The sequence below is a fragment of the Mya arenaria genome, chromosome 5 (assembly GCF_026914265.1).
Source record: "Mya arenaria isolate MELC-2E11 chromosome 5, ASM2691426v1".
Classification (NCBI taxonomy): Eukaryota; Metazoa; Mollusca; class Bivalvia; order Myida; family Myidae; genus Mya; species Mya arenaria.
This window is the reverse complement of record NC_069126.1, coordinates 44,730,371-44,754,672: the sequence shown is the minus strand read 5'-3', so window position 1 is coordinate 44,754,672 and position 24,302 is coordinate 44,730,371. Positions and strand designations below refer to the sequence as shown.

The following is a 24,302-nucleotide window of genomic DNA, read 5'->3' as shown; positions in this document are numbered from 1 at the left end:
TAAAAGCCTTGTTATTTAACCATTCATATTTCAATTAAGACTTAAGAAAATATATATTCTTCTTTTAAGGTTATGGTCAGGTGAGGGTGGATTATTGTTAGGGTTAAGATAAGGGTTAGATTAAAGTCATAAAAATAGTTGTGGACCTACTGTTGAATGGCTTCTCTATCATCATTAGGTATTGGTATGGCGCTGGCAGCTGCAGTGAAGGGCTACAGGTGCATCATCGTGATGCCGGAGAAAATGAGCATGGAAAAGGTCAGTGTGACATACATGCTGACAGATGGATAACAAGGCCTTTCCTTGAGACTTTGGTACATCTGTCTTGTTGGGCTATTGATTGATATACTGCATGCTGGTTGTACAAAATACAAATTTTGTTAACTTGCTAAATCATTCTGTTTTGAAATGCCAGTTTCTGTTATACATGTATTGTAAATGTATGATTCAACAGTTTGCACCTTAAGTCTAGCTAAAATATGTAAATGTGTCATAAAGAAATGGCATTGTGTACTGATTAATAAATAAATTTCTTAAAACAAAGTACAAAATAATGATTTATTAAACACGCACTGTAAGCATTTCAGTAAATTGCTGTAATGCGTTGTCCGGTGAAAATTGAAAGGTAATGCTATCCACCAAGCAACATGTATAGAATCAGATTATTTTGGCACTTCTGACCATATCTAAAGTCTAAAAGAAAACTTCATCAATTGACGTCATACTTCACAAAAGAGTTAAGGGCCATCAAAACTAAGGTTGATGACTCTCTTTGATACTAAATACATATCATTGCCCCTGATTGACTTTGGAAGTGAGATTAACTTGTTTGTTTACCACTTTTGCACAAAAACAGTATCTCAAAAACAGTTCACTCAGCTGACTTCATACTTCACACTTATGTTCAAAGTCATCAAAACATCAAGCTATACAACTCTGTGTGATTCTGAATTGAAATAATGGCCCATAATTGATGAAGAAATTTGGGTAAAGCTTTTGCGGCGTGTTGGGGCTTTTGATCATATCTCAGATATCATTATTGCAACAGACCTTAAACTTCACCTTAGTGTTATACTCTATATTGTTGCCATCACCTCAAAACCTCGTATCTCTATTTTCTTTATTTTTTGCAGAGACATATTTTGTGTCCAGATATTTCATTTGTTGAATAAAGTTAATAACTTTTTGAATATATTTATACTAAAAGGAATGTTTATAGTAGGTGCCGAAGAAATGGAGTTACAACATTTTATCTTTCACCGATTGACAGCGTGTATCATACACGACCCAAAATATTCAGATAGGATAATTATAGGATAGTGGCAACATTCTCTTAGATATGACTTTTGTTTTGCTCTAGTACAATAAGTAACCATGATAAAAAAAAATGTGTATTTCATTTATTTAGCCGTGACATAGCTGATTTATTTTCCTGGCATTTAAGAACAATTTTAGCCTATATTATTATACTATTTGAGGGTTTTACCTACAATTCCATGGACTATTTACATCATCTAATCGGAATTGTATGCAGAGTATGCAGATTAAATTTGAAATGAAAACAAACCGGCTGTTCATAAATTTATTTAACTCTGTAACTAAACATGTTTTGAAAGTGAATCATTCCTAATAACAATTATGATATACAGTTTACCAAATGCACATCAGCAATCCTTAATAATTAATTGCTTAATTTAAAGTGTGTTACTTACAGCTTCGAAACATATAGAAATAGTTTATGATTAATCTTAAATATATATTATACAATATTAGTTATTAATTATGCGTGTAATATCAGATGTATCCGCAACGTTAAAATAGGAGACTTTAGACTGAAAGAACACGATATTGTAGGTATGATCTAGAACTTTAAAAAAATGACTAATAAGAATTAACAAACTATAGACTTAATGATGGTGACTGTATAACATTAACAGATACAAACACGCGCCAAATGTGTTACAACTGCCTCTTGCATATTTTCGCAGCTTACAATATTCATAACTTAATGTAAATTTTCACATTTTCCCTGTAAACTCATTGACCTTTTTAAGAAATGGAAATGAAGCATTTCGCAATAGATGCAAATTTGATTTGTTTTGCTTACTAATAAAGGTTTGTTTGATTGTGACTGTTTAAACATCTATTCAACATTTCTTCAACATTCTTCACGCATTGATCGGGATACACTGATAACAATAAATCAGGGATGCCAATTTTCAGCTGATTTCTTTTTTTGGGGGCATCAAAACTTTGAAAAATGCTTTTTTGTATATAGTGTGAATGGGATCCTCTTATTTCGTATAGGTTTCCTCTTTTTTTTTACAAATTTGTGTTTGCATCCCTGTAAACATTTATAAGTAATTCTCATTAAATGTAGTTTAACAATACAATATCTGTCTTTTAAGAATCTTAGGTTTTACATTGATAATGCTTGATAAAAGCTTTTGCCACAGACAGTTATTGATTCACGGCACTTTGAGTTGCCTGATATATTCAGATCACATTGTTTGCATCTAACTAGTCATGCAAGAGTTGGTCATAAGACGCGTGATAGTCTTGTGGTATGAACTTTTTCAGTTCCTAATACTGAGGTTGCTGATACTGCGACCTCTTGATTGGGAGTGGTCCTTTGTGAAGAGGTTGAACTTCAGTTGAGACATCCTGCCTTTTGGCCTTTCTGCGAAGGTGATTGTACTCGTCGCATTGTTTATACATTATCATGCCATTTGGGTCATACTTCAATGCTCTGTTATCTGTAACCACAGGATCACCTGTTTTAGTTCCAGGCCTAATAGATGTGTAATACACGAGTGCTGCATAATTGCCAAAGAACGTAGTTCACTTCATAAGATTGTGACTTACCTGCCACTATGATCATATCCATGTAGTTTTGTGGGATATAGACGGGGTTCTTTCTGTACTTCCGTTCAATGGTACTATGTACACTATCCACCTCTATTTGAGTATGTTCCTGTTACAGATACTTTTGGATAATGGTAACATTCTGCTTTACAGCAATCCTTAATAATCCATTGGATAGGGTAGAATATCTGTTTTGGTACGAGCACCCATCACTGCAGACCACGTCTTCACGCACATTGTTGTTAATTAACAGGCTTTTCCAAATGATCCACAACACATGACGCGAATGAGACCTTCTGACTCTGTCCAAAAATAACAGCAATCATCTTTTGATTCAAGATCCTTGACAGTGAAATTGTAACATAAGAGTTTTGTTTTATAGTACAGTGCGCTTGTGTTTAGTCGCGGGCATAAAACTACGGCCTTGTAGGTGCAACACAAATCACAGAGACCCTTTTTAGGCCAATACAGACCAAAATTCATCTTTTCAAACACTGTTTTAAACAGGGTTTGTGAAGCATGTGGAATATTTTGCCTTTCACTATCAGCAACATATTCCGTGTAGACTTTTGCCTTACTGTCGAATGTGGGCTCTAAGTACATATTCCGTGTAGACTTCTGCCTTGCTGTCGAATGTGGGCTCTAAGTACATATTCCGTGTTGACTTCTGCCTTGCTGTCGAATGTGGGCTCTAAGTACATATTCCGTGTAGACTTCTGCCTTGCTGTCGAATGTGGGCTCTAAGTACATATTCCTTGTAGACTTCTGCCTTGCTGTCGTATGTGGGCTCTAAGTACATATTCCGTGTTGACTTCTGCCTTGCTGTCGAATGTGGGCTCTAAGTACATATTCCGTGTAGACTTCTGCCTTGCTGTCGAATGTGGGCTCTAAGTACATATTCCGTGTAGACTTCTGCCTTGCTGTCGTATGTGGGCTCTAAGTACATATTCCGTGTTGACTTGTGCCTTGCTGTCAAATGTGGGCTCTAAGTACATATTCCGTGTAGACTTCTGCCTTGCTGTCGAATGTGGGCTCTAAGTACATATTCCGTGTTGACTTCTGCCTTGCTGTCGAATGTGGGCTCTAAGTACATATTCCGTGTAGACTTCTGCCTTGCTGTCGAATGTGGGCTCTAAGTACATATTCCGTGTAGACTTCTGCCTTGCTGTCGTATGTGGGCTCTAAGTACATATTCCGTGTTGACTTGTGCCTTGCTGTCGAATGTGGGCTCTAAGTACATATTCCGTGTAGACTTCTGCCTTGCTGTCGAATGTGGGCTCTAAGTACATATTCCGTGTAGACTTCTGCCTTGCTGTCGTATGTGGGCTCTAAGTACATATTCCGTGTTGACTTCTGCCTTGCTGTCAAATGTGGGCTCTAAGTACATATTCCGTGTAGACTTCTGCCTTGCTGTCGAATGTGGGCTCTAAGTACATATTCCGTGTAGACTTCTGCCTTGCTGTCAAATGTGGGCTCTAAGTACATTTTGCATGAGGAGCTTCTACAGAAATGGGATTCCATTTTAGGAAAACCAGCGAGAATGTTCTCTATTCTCTTTGACAGTGTTATATCAACACATCTGTTACATTCTTTTTCCACAGGAATACCAGAAACAGCATGACAATCTTTTACCCATTGATAAAGGGTTTTCTCTCCTATACCTAGGGTCCTTAGAAACATATTTTTGCATACGCGCAACCTGTTGTTGTTCACCATCAGATGATAATCTAGACTAGAGTTTCTCCTTGAGTCTCTGTTCACAGAAACAGTTGACCAATTGAATTACATTAACTTTTTGCTGTTTCCAGTCCATGCAACTCCAGAAGTCGTCAAATATTGTTTGTCTCTCCCGCTCTGTGATCATGTTGCAAGCCTTAACCTTACTGTTACAATGCTTACAGCTCCTATTCCCAAGAACTCCTTCTTGTCTTTCCGTATGATAGTCCCATTTACCATCTTTCTTAACTAGTCCCTTGTATGCTTTGCCCTCCATAAGAGCTTTTTTGTTGATGTTTGCTTTCCACTCATCAGGGTTACAAACTTTTCTTTTAGATCATCCAGGCTCTGTTTCTACAGTTTCAATATGATCAATTTCTAGCCCATCCAGATCAACATGATCACTTTCTTGTTCTTCTTCCTCAGGGACGTAATCAGGATCATGTAAGGAATCAGCTGAATGTGTGCTTTCTTCTGTAGGAAAGTCTTGTTCGATCAAATTATGATTTTCGTCACTTTTGGATGTTCCAGGATCATAGTCTGTTTCAATTTCATCTTTATCTGTCATTTCTGTTTCCTCTTGAGATTGTGCACTGTATTGATTCGGGATTTGATGATATACTTTGTAAATTTTATTTGTTAGTGTCCATCGCAAGTCAACCATTAGTTTGCCCGGTGTGAACATGTTGCATTACCAACTGTTTTTACAATTTTGATGGAATTTAAATTCTATCATTTCAACATTATTGTTCTGCCTTGAAACAATTTTATACCTTGGAGTTGTTACAGGGAACATACAATAGTAGCTTTGAGCGATAAAATTATGGTGTCTCCCCTTTAATCGAAATGATCCCAATTCATGTTCACAGATTTGTTTACATCACTTATTAATCTGTCTTCACTTCATCTAACCACTTTGATGACATTTTGCTTATTTTATTGTTCAGTTATAGAGCCATCAGCGAAGTCATCAGGGGTTACATTTCTAGGCAGGTTATCAACACATGGTATTTGTTTTTACAACAATAACATTTAAGTCAGCACTGACTGTCAGTGTCTATTAGCTTTAGTTTTCCTTCCTGGAATTATATCTCTAAAGCCAATGGAGTTTTTGATCTGACAGAGCAAATGTCGCAAACCCAGGTAATTAATTCATCATCAGAGGATTAAGGGGTAACAGACATTATCCCTGAAATACATATAAAATACAGTTGAGTTATTATACCCCCACAAACAAAGTTTGAGGGGGTATATAGGAGTGAGCTTGTCGGTCGGTCGGTCGGTCGGTGGTCAGTCTGTCGGTCGGTTTTCATGGTTTCCGGACGATAACTCATGAAAGGCTAGACAGATTTGAACAATTTTTGGTACACAGGTTTAACATCAGAAGATACAGGTCAAGTTCGATATTGGGGCTGGTGGGGCCAAGGTCAAGGTCACTGTTACTAAAAATAGAAATACGGTTTCTGGACGATAACTCATGAAAGGCTTGACAGATTTGAACAATTTTTGGTACACAGGTGTAACATCAGAAGATACAGGTCAAGTTCGATATTGGGGCTGGTGGGGCCAAAGTCAAGGTCACTGTTACTAAAAATAGAAAAACAGTTTCCGGACGATAAATCATGAAAGGCTTGACAGATTTGAACAATTTTTGGTACACAGGTGTAACATCAGAAGATACAGGTCAAGTTCGATATTGGGGCTGGTGGGGCCAAGGTCAAGGTCACTGTTACTAAAAATAGAAAAACGGTTTCCGGACGACAACTCATGAAAGGCTAGACAGATTTGAACAATTTTTGGTACACAGGTGTAACATCAGAAGATACAGGTCAAGTTTGATATTGGGGCTGGTGGGCCAAGGTCAAGGTCACTGTTAATAAAAATAGAAAAACGGTTTCCGGACAATAACTCATGAAAGGCTAGTTTTTCTTGTCAGCAGTGTAACTTCTAAATTACTCAACAGATTTAAATAAAACAATACATGCATGATAAAAGAAGATGCAGTGTGCAGTAACCTTGGAGTTATGGCCTCTTTTCAAAGGAATGGTTTGCCATTCCTGTGTCCAGGCGGCATTTGGGGGTATTCGTCACTCCTGTGACAGCTCTAGTTGTATTTGGTTTTCTTTGGTATGCGTGGTATTGTTTGTTTTACACTCACCATGAACATGTCTGGCTTTGATAAATAAATGCTTTAAACATATTAAAAATTTGTAGACTTAAATTTAGCGATGCCATCATTATTTTTAAAGTAAAATTAATACATCAAGCAGTGAATAAATTGTATATTAATTCCCTTATGGGTGTTTTATGTTTTGATCAGTGTATTAAATTCACTATTTGAATTACCATTAGCAGTAATAGCATATAACTTATTAAGATTAATTACACATAAATATGAATCCAACTCTGTATTGACATATTAACAAAATGTTGTATATTGTATGGTGTGTGCTGACGTAAGAATTTTAAAATAATGTATCTGAAAAAAAGTCCACTAAAAGAAGGTAAATTTACAAGTCAAACAGTGACATACTTTTTATACATTTAATACAAATATTTCCGATTCCTGTCATATGACTAAATGAAACAACTCCATTGTTATTTTGAATTCACAACTCAATAAGAAGTATGTTTTGGTTTAAACATAAAAGGATTTAAATGTACTTCAAAAACTTAACATACAACAATGGCGAACATAGGAAACATTTTTTTTAATTAACCTTAGACATCGATACTTACCCTAAAATCAATTAATTGGTTGAAAATCAATTTGTGTCTATCATGTAAACATCGATCTTATAAATGATGTTTTAATTTTCATTTCCATCACCAATCGATATGCAAGATTTTGTCATGTTACAATAGTATAACATCAAGATACGAGAAATTGATAGAAAAGTGGGTCGTGAGATACTCTTTACCGCCACACAAAAATCATTTTCGCACCAATACTTGAGTTACAAGATTTTAATATGACGGCGACGATATGTTCTTTCATACAAGTTATAGCCCTTGTCTTTCACATGCACATATTTCATCAATAATGCATGCTATGTATGCATGAAGAAACATATTATATCATAGATAAAGCGCCGAGCAAACTGGCTTAAGACAGCTCTTGTTCTTTTAATATTTGCCTTAGCAACACCATTCTGTGTCAAGACAGCATCGGGGATTAGTAATCATTTCTGTGATAGCTTTAGCTTTGTCTAATCTTCTGTTTCCAATGCAAAGGTTGATGTTCTACGAGCCTTAGGTGCCGAGATTGTCCGCACACCGACCAGTGCTGCGTTTGATTCCAAGGAGTCGCACATCAGTGTGGCTAAGCGCTTGATGGAAGAGATCCCCAATGCCCACATACTGGATCAGTACCGGAATGCCAGCAACCCACTGGCCCACTATGATGGAACTGCGGAGGAAATACTCCAGGCCTGTGAAGGTGCATACAATATTTGTAAAACTTTACGAGGCATAAGTTTTGTGGTAGTCATTGCTTTAGATGTCACAGAATGCAGATGTTTTATAATTCATTACATAAAAGGCAGGTTACAGCTTTCAATCAATTAGATGTGAATCTACACACCTGTGTTGGCACATTTCTGTCAAAAGGAACACGGTAGACTAGTAGTACTTGAAGCTGGTGTTCAGAGATAAACCCAACTCAATTGACTTCCAATATTTTATCACTCTATTGATTATTTTTCTGTTTTCAGACAAGGTTGACATGGTAGTTCTGGGAGCTGGTACGGGGGGAACACTGACAGGGCTTGCCAGGAAGTTCAGGGAGAGATGCCCTAATTGCAAGGTAACATGGCAGTCCTAAAGCGCTTTATGTCGTTATCTCAGTTTAATATGTGATAGGTGTAGACCATGCGAGTTAATATGTGCCTTTGTCTTCAGATGATATGTGTAGACCCTGCAAGTTAATGTCTTCAGATGATAGCTGTAGACCTGGCAAGTTAATATGTGCCCTTGTCTTCAGATGATAGGTGTAGACCTGGCAAGTTAATATGTGCCCTTGTCTTCAGATGATAGGTGTAGACCCGGCAAGTTAATATGTGCCCTTGTCTTCAGATGATAGGTGTAGACCTGGCAAGTTAATATGTGCCCTTGTCTTCAGATGATAGGTGTAGACCCGGCAAGTTAATATGTGCCCTTGTCTTCCGATGATAGGTGTAGACCTGGCAAGATAATATGTGCCTTTGTCTTCAGATGATTTGTGAAGACCCGGCAAGTTTATATGTGCCTTTGTCTTCAGATGATAGGTGTTGACCCGGCAAGTTAATATGTGCCTTTGCCCTTAGGTGATAGGTGTAGACCCGGCAAGTTAATATGTGCCTTTGCCCTTAGGTGATAGGTGTAGACCCGGCAAGTTAATATGTGCCCTTGTCTTCCGATGATAGGTGTAGACCTGGCAAGATAATATGTGCCTTTGTCTTCAGATGATTTGTGAAGACCCGGCAAGTTTATATGTGCCTTTGTCTTCAGATGATAGGTGTTGACCCGGCAAGTTAATATGTGCCTTTGCCCTTAGGTGATAGGTGTAGACCCGGCAAGTTAATATGTGCCTTTGCCCTTAGGTGATAGGTGTAGACCCGGCAAGTTAATATGTGCCTTTGCCCTTAGGTGATAGGTGTAGACCCGGCAAGTTAATATGTGCCTTTGCCCTTAGGTGATAGGTGTAGACCCGGCAAGTTAATATGTGCCTTTGCCCTTAGGTGATAGGTGTAGACCCGGCTGGCTCTACTCTGGCAGAACCTTCTGAGATAAACAAGACTGACGTCACTGGCTATGAGGTTGAAGGGACGGGCTATGACTTCATACCAACTGTACTTGACAGGAAGGTAGGGACTACAAATTTAAATTTGGAGTTTTTATTATATTAAGCAAACATCAATTGTTGTTAACTGTTAATTTTCCTTTTAGCAAGTATTAATGTGATAGAAATCTTAAACGTTATGCTTCATGCCCGTTCATACTGGAATTTTCTTTGGTGTCAAGTTTAAATCCCCATACTACAGTCATAGTGATTACTAGTAAGAAAATATATTTTAAAATTGAGTTGAAAAAAGAAAAGCCATTTTTCCAAAGCCTGAATTTTGAGATATGTATATACCTCTATGAATATGTGTCAATGTTGTATTTCAGTTTGTGGACAAGTGGTACAAGTCGTATGACAAGCCAACATTTCAAATGTCTCGTCGTCTCATACGAGAGGAAGGACTTCTCTGTGGTAAGCAGTTCAAACTCCATCCAGGTGTTACTTTAACAGTAGAGTAATCACTGTATCACGTGATGATAATCAAAGTCACATGCCGGTAACAAAGTACTGAAGTTTTTTTATGCCCCCACAAAGTGGCGGCATATAGGGTTGCCCTTGTCCGTACGTACGTACGTACGTACGTACGTACGTACGTACGTCCCGAAGATTGTTTCCGATCTAATTCTTGAAAACCGTTTGTCCAATCCTCACCAAACTTTAAACACATGTTTGTGACCATAATATCTTGATCAAGTTCGATAGTCATGGAAATCGCTTTAGTCATTTAGGAGTTATGGCCCTTTTTTGCCAAAAATTCCCGAAGATTGTTTCCGATCTAATTCTTGAAAACCGTTTGTCCAATCCTCACCAAACTTTAAACACATGTTTGTGACCATAATATCTTGATCAAGTTCGATAGTCATGGAAATCGCTTTAGTCATTTAGGAGTTACGGCCCTTTTTTGCCAAAAATACTTCAAAAATATATGTTTCCAATCTAATTCTTGAAAAGTATGTGTCCAATCCTCACCAAACTTTACATACATGATTGTGACCATAATATCTTGATCAAGTTCGATAGCCATGGAAATCGCTTTTGTCATTTAGGAGTTACGGCCCTTTATTTGCAAAAAAAGACTTGAAAAATACGTCCCGAAGATTGTTTCCGATCTAATTCTTGAAAACTGTTTGTCCAATCCTCACCAAACTTTTAATACATGTTTGTGACCATAATATCTTGATCAAGTTCGATAGCCATGGAAATCGCTTTAATCATTTAGGAGTTAGGGCCCTCAGATTATCCTGAATAATCATTATGGCTTATTTTCTGTGACAAAAAATCGAAGTGGGGGCATCCGTGTCCTATGGACACATTTCTAGTTTGTTTTTGTTTTTATTTTAACTTTTGAATATGAAACATTCCAAAGAACATAGCAATGGTATAAAACACTAATAAATTTCTGAAAAGAGGATGGCTGATATCTAGCCATTTTCTTCGCCTTATGAAAGGGAATTCACTGCGTAGGAGATTGCTAATGTCTGTATATGGGGGGAAATATTTAAACAAAAATGAATTGACTCAATTGGCAATGTTGATATGTGGAATATTTATGACTCGTTGGGCAGTGTTTGACACAAGACATCCCTGATTGGTTCTCAGGGCCGCCATTTCCCAACATGCTTAAACACCAGAGCATGAAGTTTCACTTACTATTCGCAAAGAAAGGCGCACAGTAATCCAGATTTTAAATGTTAGGGAAATGATATATTATGTATAACATTTACTGCTTACAGGCGGCAGCAGTGGGGCCACAATGTACATTGCCCTACAGGCCATGAAGGATTTTGGACTGAAGAAGGGACAGAGATGTGTTGTCATATTTGCAGACTCTGTGAGGAATTACATGTAAGAGAAACATGTTTTGTTTGTTTTTGCTAGCTTTTTATCTTCAAACTAGATATAATATTGGTTGAATTGACTTTGTCAGGAACTATATATAAGAACAATATGGATGTTTTGTTTGTTTTTGCTAGCTCTTTATCTTGAAACTAGTTTAATTGTTGGTTGAATACACTTTGTCAGGAACTATATGTAAGAACAAAATGGATGTTCTGTTAGCTATTTATCATAGAACTAGTTTAATTGCTGGTTGAATAGACTTTGTCAGAACTATATGTAAGAACAAGATGGATGTTTTGTTTGTTTCTTTAGCTATTTATCTTGACTAGTATGATTGTTTATTAAAATATTAAATGCTGCTCTTAAGAAATGAAAAGCAAAACTTTAAAGGTAAACCTTGTTCGTGTATAGAGCAGATAAAAATCTTACATGCCATTGATATTTTATAATAATGATGTTTTGAAAGTCATTTGCAATATTATGAGGTTTTTTTTGTTCTTTTTGTTCTTGCACATCCATAGCATCCAATGTTAACAATAGCATATTGACTATATACGGCTATTTCCACGACAACAGAGCAATTATGACCATCAAAACCACACATAGCCTTAAAATAAAGCCTTTTACTCATAAAACAAACAAACAACATTGCCTTTGACCAAAAAATGTGAAAAAAAACACAGTTTATCTTAAACCTACACCCTAGAGTACAATAAAGAATCTATTGTAGCCACGTGCATGCAAAGTGGCTAGTGTCACCCAGTTTAGATAAAAATATTGATGTTTAAATTAGTCTGAAGACTTGCCTACAGTTTCCTCAATATTTTAGTGATTTATAAACCACATGACAGTGGTATGATATCTTTCTTTACCATATCAAACTATATCGCAGCAAGACATAGTGTTTTTTATCAAGAATACAGCATGTAACTTTGATGAGTGATATCATCCAATTGGATCACATAATTTTAATTGGTCTCTAAAAGTATAAAGCACTTTTCAAAGCATTATAAACAAGGTGTTACCATTCATTTTATAATTTTCCAGGACAAAGTTCCTCAGTGATGATTGGATGAGCCAGCGTAATTTTCTGGCACACGACCCGCGTGTGGGTGTGGCTGGAACATGGTAAGTGATCAGGCACTTTGAGGCTACTGTGACTGGCGTTATGTGTTATTATTTAGTTGTCGAAATTTGGACTTGCTTTGTTGTTTAACAATATTTAAAAATGTACCAGAAAAATGTTGTGTATGAGCCACATCTTGCCATTTTGGGCTTCAGACATGCATTGATTATATGATTTTGTTGAGTACATTTCAGGAATCAATCTATGAAACGATACAGTTTTATTATTAGGACCATGTGTTGTGCATTTTACGTCACATGCATGATTTTATAACAAAGCACATTATTAAAGTGACATGCATATTTAAGACAAGTTTTTTTATTTATTTTATTGTTTAGAGATCGGGCGCCGTATTCAAATTTTGAATAACCAACTTAGATTGAATTTAAATTTAAGATTAGAATATAAGTGTTTTGATTGGCCTGTATATTTAGCTAACCAATAGGCTGAATGGAATCACTGAGGCATGTCTAAGGATAAGGATAAGATCAATATTGAAATCTAGCCCTGGCCATTGACCGATGGGAGTAAAACTCCCCCTTTGGCTTCAAAATTCTGTTTTAGTCACACTTGGGGATGTGACGGGGTCAAGCCATAATGCAGCCATTATAGGGCGCGGGCAGACCTTTATGAACTCAACAACAACCACAACAACAAGCCCTGGCCATTTGAAACAAGACACTATGAGTGCAGTCATATTAAGTCTGATGAAAGCCAATGTTGCTATGGAAAGCTCAGTGAAGTAACTCTCATTAATCATAAAGAAAATGACAATCCTTTCAAAGACAGAAGAAATTGAAACACACCAAGAATTCATTATATTTGGCATGGTTTATGAATGATTATTTTCACTTGTACAAATGATGTCCAAAGGCTGGGAATCGAGTGATGCAGCTCATATATAGTTTACACAACATATTTGCTAGTATTTCTGTCTGTATTTGTGATATCATCATAAGATAGGTTAGATCAGTTTAAATGCTTGTAATGCTATTGCCATTGTATTTTGAAAAAAAAAAAAAAGACCCATCACAGGATTTTTGGCTGTAAGATTTTTTTACAAAAATGCGTTATTGATATGATATTATTGTTCTATTTATTCTGAGCATAACTGTTTTTCATCATATCTAGTCTCTAGTCTTTTGGCCAAACATCCTGCATTGCAACTTGTTGTTAGTGTGTGTTCTTAATATGGAGTTTTCAATTTGCATTTATGATAACATTAAGCTTATTGTAATTTTTGAAATTTTTCATGGCAGCTCTGGTCAATGGTAAACCAGTTTGTTGGTTTTGTCGGATCATCTTGCTGTGTGTAACAGTATACTGCTTGTATTCATAAAGCAACTTGATCATAAAGTGTTGTTTTTTTCAATATTCTTAAAGAGTGGGCCAAAATCCAGATGCAACGATCCCCCCAAGTTTACTGAAAAAGTTATAAATAGTAGAAAAAACATGTGCTACAAACAAATAATCAACACTTGTGCACACTTTGTAATAGAATAATTATTAATCAAAGAATTTCATACAATAGATTGCAGTAAAAAATGTTGCTTTATTGAAAACAGCCTAAATCTATCGCTCTACGTCTTACATGCCTTTAGATCTATAACATAACACTGACTTGTATGGAGTCCTATACTCCGTAGGCAATACCAATATAGTGTTAACTGGTACAATGTTATTAAACTGTTCACCCTGACATGGGGTTTTAGCCAGGTTTTAAAAAGGACAGGGTGCTGTAAAAGAGAGGATAGGGTATAAAACATAGTTGACAGTCTTCAGCATTTAATTCTATGAAGGCAGAAGGGTGCACGTGCTGGTCTCCATGAGTGCACAAGGATGCTTCTGAAACAGGAAAGGGGACAGCACCCTTCCAGGGGCTGTATTCTATATTCACCTAAAATTTCACGTAGTTTTATGATAAGAAATCCTAGTGTTTTGATTGGACTGTAAAAATAACTGGCCAATGGTCTGAATGAAATCACTGAGGCGTGTCTAAGGGCAAGAATGATATTGGATACAGCCCCATAATTCTATAGCTATAACCCTACTGACAACACTGTTTAATTTCCTTGCAGTGCATGTATAGTTCACCAACTTGATCCTCAACTAAAACACTAATGTTCCTATTAAGTAATTGCCCCATTAGGGTGGCGAGCATATAGGGGATTTTAGACAGAAGTTGACTCACAACAGGTGGCGTTTTGGCAGACCTGGTGAGAACGCCACCTGGGAAATAAGATGGGGTAAAAAAATTTTCAAATAAATTTTGGGGCCTGGAACGACTCCTACACCAGGGGTGTGTTTTAGACAAAAAAATGATTCAGACAGCCTAAATCTCCTGGGTGTGTCCGCGGCCCCTACCCGAGTGGTGCAAAACATTGATAGGAGCATGATTGGTGTCTGTTATTTTACATGCATTTCTTTTGATCTAGAGGCATTTTTCTTGCTATTCTTTTTATCTATATTTCTGGTTTCTTAGAATATTATGTGGCATGAATGTTGTTTTGGAGATAATAATGCCATTAATTATTTATTTTAAAATTCAAAATCATTTGGTGAAAGGTTGTTGGCTAAACATCAAAGCATAGAGATTTGTTTTAGTAGAGGAAATGCACCAGTCAATTTTTACCACGGCCCCCCCAGGTCCGGGGGTATACCGGGGATGGCTGGGGGAAACCGGCCATGTTTTTACCTTTCAGGTGGCCCCGCAGTGCCGGGTGAATGCTGTGGTTTTGTCTGCTTTAAATATAGTGGGGAATGGGCCTTACCTAGGGTCCCTGGGGTGCAGAGGCATTTGGCCGGGATTTTACCATCTGTTTGTCCCCGCAGGGCAGGGATTTTAGCCGGGGTTGGCTGGACCGAAAGTCAAAAGTCCCCACTATTCCCCGGACCTGGGGGGCCATGGTTACAATTGACAATAATTTAGATCCCATTTTTTTTCCCTTAGAAGCTTAATTGTCTCGGTTTATTTAAATTTGCTTTGCTTGTATTAAGTGTATGCACAACTGTTAAGAATACACTTCTTGCATGGAATAACACTTAAACCATTAGGCATTAGTCCAAAAGACACAGTTTTCATAAGATAACATTATTTAATTGATTACATACATAAAGTGCTTAAAAATTAGAAAATAAATAATTTCACCAAAGCAAGAAATTAAGACCATCATTAATCCACTTATTTGCTTACTGTAGGTGGTCAAAGCTGAATGTGAGCTCCCTGCGTCTTCAGAGCCCTCTGACTGTTATGCCGAATGTAACAATAGGAGAGACATTGGAAATACTGAACCAAGAAGGTTTTGACCAGGTCCCTGTCGTCGACAAGGACGGGTAAGCTAAGATATATTGACTACACGGAGGTTGTGTAACACTACTTAAATGTGTTCTTGTAAATGTAGCTATCCATAGTGACATACAAAGTAATATGATTTTGTTAACAGCTGTGAAAGTTTTAACCAGTATAGTGTGCAAATACTTAGGTAACATAGCTTTTAATAACTTATAAGTAGTCAAAACAGACATTCAAACTAGTTTGTAAATATGAGATACAAGTACATGTAGTTTACAAGGGCAACAATTTTTATATCAAGCCTATTGAACATATATACATTCTTCATATTTATTATGACCATATGGATGTTTCCTTCTTCAGAGTGGTGCTGGGTATGATTACCGTAGGCAACATGATGTCACAGGTCGTGAGGGCAAAGGTCATGAAGTCTGACCCTGTCACCATGGCGATGTACAAACAATTTAAACAGGTTAGACCATTGAGGCTATCTTTTCAACCAGTGTTCTAGAACATATAGATAGATTAAGAAAATCGGATGAATAGTTTAGCAAGTTCCGGAAATCCAATTAAAATTTTCACTTCAATAGACATTGTAAATATACCTTCTAGCCAAACTGTTTAAATAATTTACTAATTGTTTTCAAAATATCTTCCATTACAACCATGAATAAAATATTTTCTGATACACTCAATAATAAGATGGAAAATATTCCCTTAAATGAAGATGTTTTAGATAAAAGACTTTTATATGAACTTTCGGTTTTTAACATTGACATGTTAAAGCAAGTTAAAACAACACACTTTAAAGATGAGAGTGGACTAGTGGTTTTACTGTCTGCCTCTCTGTCTCCCCTAGAGGAAATTGATTTGATTCCCACCAGAGGAATATTCTCTTGGCATCTCAGAAAGGACATGGTACTTGTTGCTACCAGGGAAACAGGCTTTCAAGAGTGATTCATATTCAATGGTATTCACAATCAATCATATCACCCTTCAATGGTATTCACAATTAATCATATTACCCTTCAACGTTATTCACAATCAATCATATCACCCTTCAACGTTATTCACAATCAATCATATCACCCTTCAACGTTATTGACAATCAATCATATCACCCTTCAACATTATTCACAATCAATCATATCACCCTTCAACGTTATTCACAATCAATCATATCACCCTTCAACGTTATTCACAATCAATCAAATCACCCTTCAACGTTATTCACAATCAATCATATCACCCTCCAACGGTATTCACAATCAATCATATCACCCTTCAACGTTATTCACAATCAATCATATCACCCTTCAATGGTTTTCACAATCAATCATATCACCCTTCAATGGTTTTCACAATCAATCATATCACCCTTCAATGGTTTTCACAATCAAGCTTAATGAATTCAATAGTATTATCAAAATCAACAACAAAAAAATGTATTTTCACAAAGAACGCATTTTTTATCATTGATTATTTTTTTAATATAAAGTGCAATAAATTAGAACAGAATCTCAAAACAGTTAAAAAAGCACTTGATTTATAATATGCACAATTATGTTATGTGTAATAATTTGTGTATTGACAACATGAAATACTTGCCATGGTTACAGGTGCAGATGGACACATCACTGGGTCAGCTGTCTCGGATGCTGGACACTGACCACTATGTGCTGGTCGTCCATGGACAGAAACAATGTAAGTTTTACTGTTATGCACCTGTCAATATTGTTTATCCTCACCATGGCAACTGCAAATTATGATGTCAGAAACCCACCCAGGAGCACAAGTTTTGGTTAAACAGCCTGGGGTCAGAGTTGTACTGGGGACCAAAAATCTTGGCACCTGTATGACCCTGATATTCATCTCTTGGGTCTGTTAAAGTCCCCAGTGGGGCAAAAACATTGATAGGTGCAATAAACAAGCCTTTGTTAACATCTTTGAAATGTTATATATGGTACTGACCTGTAAATGTTTTGCATGGCCTGTTTATCAGGCAAGAACAGCAGTACAGACTGTAAACTTTGCATCCATGGTGACTTAAAGAGATTTTTGTTTGTTCATGTTTACCTCTTGAACTTTTTATTTTTTTAGTGGGTTTTAGGTCCACTGGCCAGAGGCTAGAAGAGCTTATGCGATGGGTGGTGTCCGTCCTCTGTGTGTCTTTTAACAATTGCTTGTGAATGTGATACAGTCTTCAGTTTTGATTGGATTTTCATCAAACTTATACAGTAGTTAGATATCCATGAGAGTTCAGTTCCTATCAAACCATTCTCGGTTTCCCCTTGCTTGAAAACAAAAGTATTTTCTAAGGGAGACAACTTTGTACATTTTGTATATTTTATATTTTGCTACGTTCTGAATTCATGCCCTATTAGATTCATGTAAATTCCAAATATTAAACCCTTGTGAAATTTAAGCAGTCTACAGTAAGTAAAAGTCATTTAAAACCCAAATTCTGAATTTCAGATGAGGGAAATTCCAAGACCATCCAGAAGCAGATGATATTTGGAATTGCCACCAGAATCGACCTGATAAATTTCATCACAGAAAACCAGCCAACACCACCAGAAAATGCATCATAGAACTTTTGTTCTTTGTGCTTTTGTTTCATGATATACAAACAAATGTTATCCCGAAACTCTGGCCATCGGTCAAAGCTAACGTTACTGACTGCAATCTGATCTGTTTTTAATGGTCTTGATATAATAAACTTGAACTTGTGTTTGTTAAGCTTTCAATGTTGCTCAAATTTAACTGCATGTAGCAACAGTACTTTTTTAAACAAATATTTTTTGGCAGTTCTACAAACTGTAGTGTGTCTTTCCATTTATTACTTAGTGAACTCTTGAGTATACAGAGAGAGACAGCTGGTCCAAATTTCATAATCATATTTTTTTTTTCATTTACCTAAATTTCTTATTTAAAACTCAATATACCAAATAAAACACAGTTTGTGATTATCTTACATGTAAGTTTCCTTTAATATACCATCACTCTGTAAAATGAGAACATTACTCAATTTATACCACATCTTAAATAGCGTGCTGAACTTGATCCTGCTCCATGAAATTAAGATTGTTATAAGAAAAATTGGGATAACATTATCATTAGATAACAGCATATTGAAATTGGAGCTGCGTTATTTTTGAATGGTAATATAGCTTTATTGTTTGTTTCCTTTTGTCATGTTAGGGTGTCAGGCTGTGTAATCAATGCTTCAGACTCATGTTAGCCACGCACTGTTGCATCTTTTACCATTTTGAAACAAATATACATTTGGGTTTTTAAATATATGTGGATGGGTCTCAATTAAACACATAACATGCCACATGAGATATGGTATGGGCATAAAGTTGAACTTCTACGAGCTTGGCTTTGTTTCGGAGAAGTCGTCTCATGTATATTCTATTGTGGTTTATAATATTTCCAATGAACTTTATAACAGTTACTTGTTATAAAGTTTTTAAACCCTAGTCCAAATATACTACCTTTATCTTTACTTCAGTTTTACTATGTGACTTATTATATGGGATGACTACTCCGTATATGGTACAACTTCTAGCAGCTTCTAGTGGTTTCGTGTTGGTATCACTTGTTTTGTAATCTCAAAGCATACATGACCTTGTTCTCATGTGGTAATCTCATCACATTTTATGATATGTATTGTTACCTCTTATTATTGCTTGGGGGTTTTCTGTGTAAGGGAAACAATGGGCATTTCTGGTTCTATATGTTGTATGCCATAAGTGCTTCATAATTAAGTGATGCTATGTTTTGTTCATTTCTTTGCTACATGAGTTTCAGTAATCTGCAGCCAATTGGATAAAACTGGTTAATTCTTTGGTTTGATCATTAATTGCAGTTTTGAAATTACAAAATAACTGAAAAATGAAGATCAACCACACATTGGTAACTGCTATTTTACAAGAATTTCATAATTTACACTTTATCAGATTAGTTAACAAATTCAAGATGATGTAAACATTGCGTTAGATTTATAACCTAATAGGTTTTTGTGATCTGATGTTTAGTTTTAAAAGCAAAAATAAATTTCACTTTGTATCATGTAAATATAAAGCAAAGAATTGGTTCAAATATTTATAAATATGTACATCTCGGAATAGGCAAATTATGTACAGGTTTGAAAAGGTAAATTATGTACTTGTATGTACGATTTTACCAGTGCTTAATGTTATAGTAGCTGTTTTAAATCTGCAATTGATGTACAAGTGGTACCAATAGTAATAAATATTTCACTGTGAAAATGCATGAATTTGTACCATGACATGTTCAACTGTTTGACTCATTGTTTTGCTCTATTTGGGTTTATACATATACATCTGTGGCCAATCATGGATCATGTACATCTCTAGACAATCGTGGATAGAGGTGGGATATATATATCATAGCTTGCATTTTTAATTTGTACACATATTGCCTTTATGCAAAGATCTTTAGATCTGCACAAAGGGGATTTAGAGCTTATAGTTCATATAAAGTAGGCAGAATGGCAGCACCCATCATGTTTTTAAGGTCATGGATGCTTTGAAAGTAATAAATTTTTCTTTTTATGTAAAATATATTTGATCAAATGTAGGCAAAAACTGACAAGTTTAATGATCTATAAGACCTATTTGCTTGCAAGAACTCAAATTTAATTAATGACCATATAATAATGTACATGTGTATGTATCGGACTTTAGTATACATGTAAATGTACATTAGGTTTAACTGATCTAATATTCTATGAACACTCGTTGGTAGTTATAAAGATCCAGATCTTTACATAACATTTTCATACATGAAGTAGCTGATTCAGAAACATTTATCTTTGTCTATTGTTCTTATATAAGTTGTGGTCTTTTTTGTGGTGGAAATTTGAAATAGCAGCTAGACTATTATGAAAAAACACAATTATGTATTATAATTTAAATGAATACATTTATATATTACCATTATATGCTTGAGGGTTTAATTTTTAAAAGGTGAAAAAATATTCATATTAGTGAGGTTGCAAACCAGTGCTTGTACGTGTGGACTCCGTTTCCATGTCCAGTTATGTGTACAATGTCCTTATAAAGTCTAAAAGGTTGTGTTTTTGTTATTTAGTAGTGTTCATTATACGAGTTTAATATAGCATTACAAAGGCAGGAGGGAAATGATTAATTTATGTACTAATTAGTCTACAAATTCAAATTTAAAGAAAGATATTGTATACAACATTTAACTAAACAGCAACCTTTACATGTACATGTAGTTACTCATGTACACACATGTACAAGTGGTACATTCCAACCTGTATATTGTCAATGGGTTAACACACTGTAATTATTAAAAGATCTCTTTAATTTATATTCTACAAATGTCTGATTTCTTTGGTAGGCATCATGCTTCAAATGAAATAAAATTCAAAAGTTCTGTGTGTTATTTTGTTTGCATAATTATTGACTTTTAAAGCCTTTGGAGTGTGTTGAACTGTAGCTCCTGCAAAAATGTTGGTATAATCCTCCATTTTGGTATTCATGGACCTTATTAGGAGTACTTGAGGACCCGAGTGGGTGGTATGCAGTACGCAGAATCTCAAAATTTGGTTCTCAGACTCAAAAACAAGTTTAATATATACTAGTATGGTTATACGGGGTTCTGGTTGAACATGTAGAAGTATTCAGCGGGGGCTAATTACACACTCATTTGCCTAAGAAAATAGAGTAATATGATGTATATAATATGATATATAATGTCAATTGTCATGATGGATATATGAATGCAACTTTTCTATACAGGTATCAAAAATCTCAAGATTATGAAACCCAGCTAGATCTCTACCCAAGTGGTAGTCAAAATTCTGCCAGTTTATACATTTGTAACATTCGTTATAAACTAGACCCTAGTGGGCCATGTTATCAATATAATCATTAGTAATAAGCATGCATTATGACTATAATGAACCTTGTCCTTTCAGTTGTACTATCCCATGTTTCATGCTCATGCGAATATCACTACTATTCCATTGGCTAATCTGATTTTTACCACATTTGTCCCAGTGATAATAATGTTAAGCCATGGTTTGTACCTTTCACCCAAGGGTCATAAAATTTATTGCGAACGTTGTCTGCTATATTCCATCAGGTTTTCCTAATATTGTAACAAAAACCGCACCTACATTACCTACTCCCAGCCCCAAACTTCCAGGACCAACAAGAAAATAATTTTCATTACCCATCATCAACTGTAGGGAATGTTTATTTAGGCACACTGTCAATCAAGAAGTTTAGAAATGACTATAATTATACTCAACCCCCAACAGCCCTCAATCAGATTGTCTGGTACCCAACGTAATCTGCACAACAAGATAATGGAATGGTAAGGGCAGGTACTCCAGGCTATCAATCAGATTCAACAAAGACGTTTTGTCTAAAGATGGTCTTTTAATCAAGAAACGCTTGAAAATACGGCGGAAAGCGTTTTAATGATCTAAAGTGAATGAGGAAGTATTGGTCCATCAAAATAGAGAGGTTAAAATATAAAGAATTCTGTTTATTTAAGTGAATGTCAACACAAAATTTTAGATGGAAACTTGGTAAGCATATTTGTCATAGTTTTTATTAGTAGTATTTAACCTATTAAGTGTTTCAAACATATTGTGATTTGTCAATTTTGGTCAGTTTCAGGAGATACTGAACTTCTCTCGAGTTCTCATCTTTTTATAAAGGGGATTCACCTGATTTTTTGTACTTTGTGTTTTGGTAATGTTCACAAAAGTAGCAATATGGTTTTGAAATAACGTGTAAATCATTGTTTTAATATAATTGGAAGAGTGGTTGTGGAGAAATAAGATGATTATGAATGCAATATTTATAATTGATGTCTTAATGATTTAAGTATGATCCGATTCTGGGTGCAAAATGCTCTCGAAGCCTCATGACATATACCATAACTTCACTGGGAAGGTAACCAATTCTCATGCAATGGGAATTTTTCAGTTTTAAATGTTAAATCTTTAAATGGAAAAAATCAAATTGACTGTCTTAAAAGCAAGAGATACAGTAACCAATTAATTAACCATATAATACATGTATGTATTCATCATTTGTTAGTGAAAGAAACACACTTTATTATAAAAAATAGAAATTTTAACAATTATGATCAAACACTTATTTTTTTAATAAATTGGAAGTTTTGGAAAACACCGCTTGAAAGGGCATTGTGTATTTTAGATTTTATAACTGTTGGGCCTAAAAAATGGTTTGGTTAGGGTTACATCCTTTTCAAAAATAGGTAGGGTAGGTAGGCTTTTTATTATTATTTTTTTTTATAAGGCTTTATATAAGAATGTTATTTTCATCATTGAACCATCACAAGTAATCTTCTGTATAAAGCGATTACGGTGTTAAACTTCATTATTTTTATTATTTTTTTTTTTTTTTACCAACTGACTATTAAAACGGGTCGGCGCCTATTTTGTAGGTAGGGTCGGGAAACCTGAACCAAATGTTTTGATTTTTTAGGACTTGCTCTTTAAGTGCTTCAGAGCTTTTGTTACTTGTTAATTAAATGCAATGTCAATGCAAAATTAATATCAACTCTAATATGGCTTTATATTATAACGCTCATATCTTAATAATCATGATGTATAATAATTTGCACTAATTTGATGTAATTGATAAGCCTGTTACAACAAATACAAGTGAAAAGATATGTTCCAAGTAAGAAATAGAATATTGAGAGGAATAAAACGAAATTATCTTTTAATAAATAAATGGCAAGAGTTGTTCCTGTTTAGTCAAAATATATGCAAATTAAAATAACAAATTACTTTGCAAGCATTTTGGCCTCCAATTGTGTTTAACAGGGCATTTTTCAATGTAATCAAATTCAAAACTCTTTTAAGGAATTCTTAAAACATACCAAGGTGATGATCATTTTTTTCCCACTTTCAATGTAATAATGGTGGGGCACTTTGATAGGGATAAATAGTGTTGTTTTGGCATAAAGGGGAAAATACTATAACATGATTCATATAAGGTTTGACTTGTTTTCAAACCTTGTATTCAACAAACCTATTGGCATATTCATGAATTGCACTTTATTGCTACATTTTCTAAATGTTTAGGAGTCAATGCTCCTTATCCTTAATTTTTTTTTTTTTTAAGGTGATATTTTTACCTGGAAAGGGAAAAATATATTCTATTTCAGAGGGGAATGGGGGTGAAAAAAACACTATTATGTTATAAATATGATACTGCAAATATCCAATTTGATGTGCTTGGTATGTATGGCCTTTTATAACCCTGGGTGCTTATCAGAGGCTTTTTTCCTTATTCAGTAATCATTTGAAACACCGCTTAATTTGATAATCAGTAAGGTGTAGAGTCAAAAATGGAAAAATTAGCGACTATGGTTATCACCTGCACAATAATAAGGGTTGAAAGCCTGCAAATGACCAACCAGCAATCTGTATCCACTGCTTTTGGCCATGGTAGACAGATCCCCTAGTCTGTGGTAGACAGATACCCTAGTCCATGGTAGACAGATGCTCTAGTCCATGGTAGACAGATCCCCTAGTCCATGGTAGACAGATCCCCTAGTCCATGGTAGACAGATGCTCTAGTCCATTGTAGACAGATCCCCTA

The 24,302-nt window shown here is 35.5% G+C and overlaps 2 protein-coding genes across 4 annotated transcripts in view; both read left to right on the top strand.

Annotated features, from left to right (window-relative positions):
• Nucleotides 1-21,086, top strand: part of LOC128234259 (cystathionine beta-synthase-like) — a 33,826-nt gene extending 12,740 nt beyond the window's left edge. Inside the window, exons 5-16 of one of the 2 annotated variants that reach the window (XM_052948377.1) lie at nucleotides 179-258; nucleotides 7,816-8,020; nucleotides 8,295-8,386; nucleotides 9,300-9,425; nucleotides 9,730-9,814; nucleotides 11,137-11,248; nucleotides 12,290-12,370; nucleotides 13,628-13,639; nucleotides 15,567-15,701; nucleotides 16,024-16,132; nucleotides 17,280-17,364; nucleotides 18,136-21,086. In XM_052948377.1, coding sequence (XP_052804337.1) covers nucleotides 179-258; nucleotides 7,816-8,020; nucleotides 8,295-8,386; nucleotides 9,300-9,425; nucleotides 9,730-9,814; nucleotides 11,137-11,248; nucleotides 12,290-12,370; nucleotides 13,628-13,639; nucleotides 15,567-15,701; nucleotides 16,024-16,132; nucleotides 17,280-17,364; nucleotides 18,136-18,251 — 1,238 coding nt within the window. In that variant the 3' untranslated portion in view covers nucleotides 18,252-21,086. The remainder of the gene's footprint in view (nucleotides 1-178; nucleotides 259-7,815; nucleotides 8,021-8,294; nucleotides 8,387-9,299; nucleotides 9,426-9,729; nucleotides 9,815-11,136; nucleotides 11,249-12,289; nucleotides 12,371-13,627; nucleotides 13,640-15,566; nucleotides 15,702-16,023; nucleotides 16,133-17,279; nucleotides 17,365-18,135) is intronic. The other variant, XM_052948378.1, reaches the window with a different exon arrangement.
• A 1,046-nt stretch (nucleotides 21,087-22,132) lies between these two features.
• LOC128234040 (phosphatidylinositol 4,5-bisphosphate 3-kinase catalytic subunit delta isoform-like) overlaps nucleotides 22,133-24,302 on the top strand; it is a 40,817-nt gene continuing 38,647 nt past the window's right edge. For both annotated transcript variants that reach the window (XM_052947995.1, XM_052947993.1), the window contains exon 1: nucleotides 22,133-22,249. The gene's annotated coding sequence lies outside the window, so the exon portion shown is untranslated. The remainder of the gene's footprint in view (nucleotides 22,250-24,302) is intronic.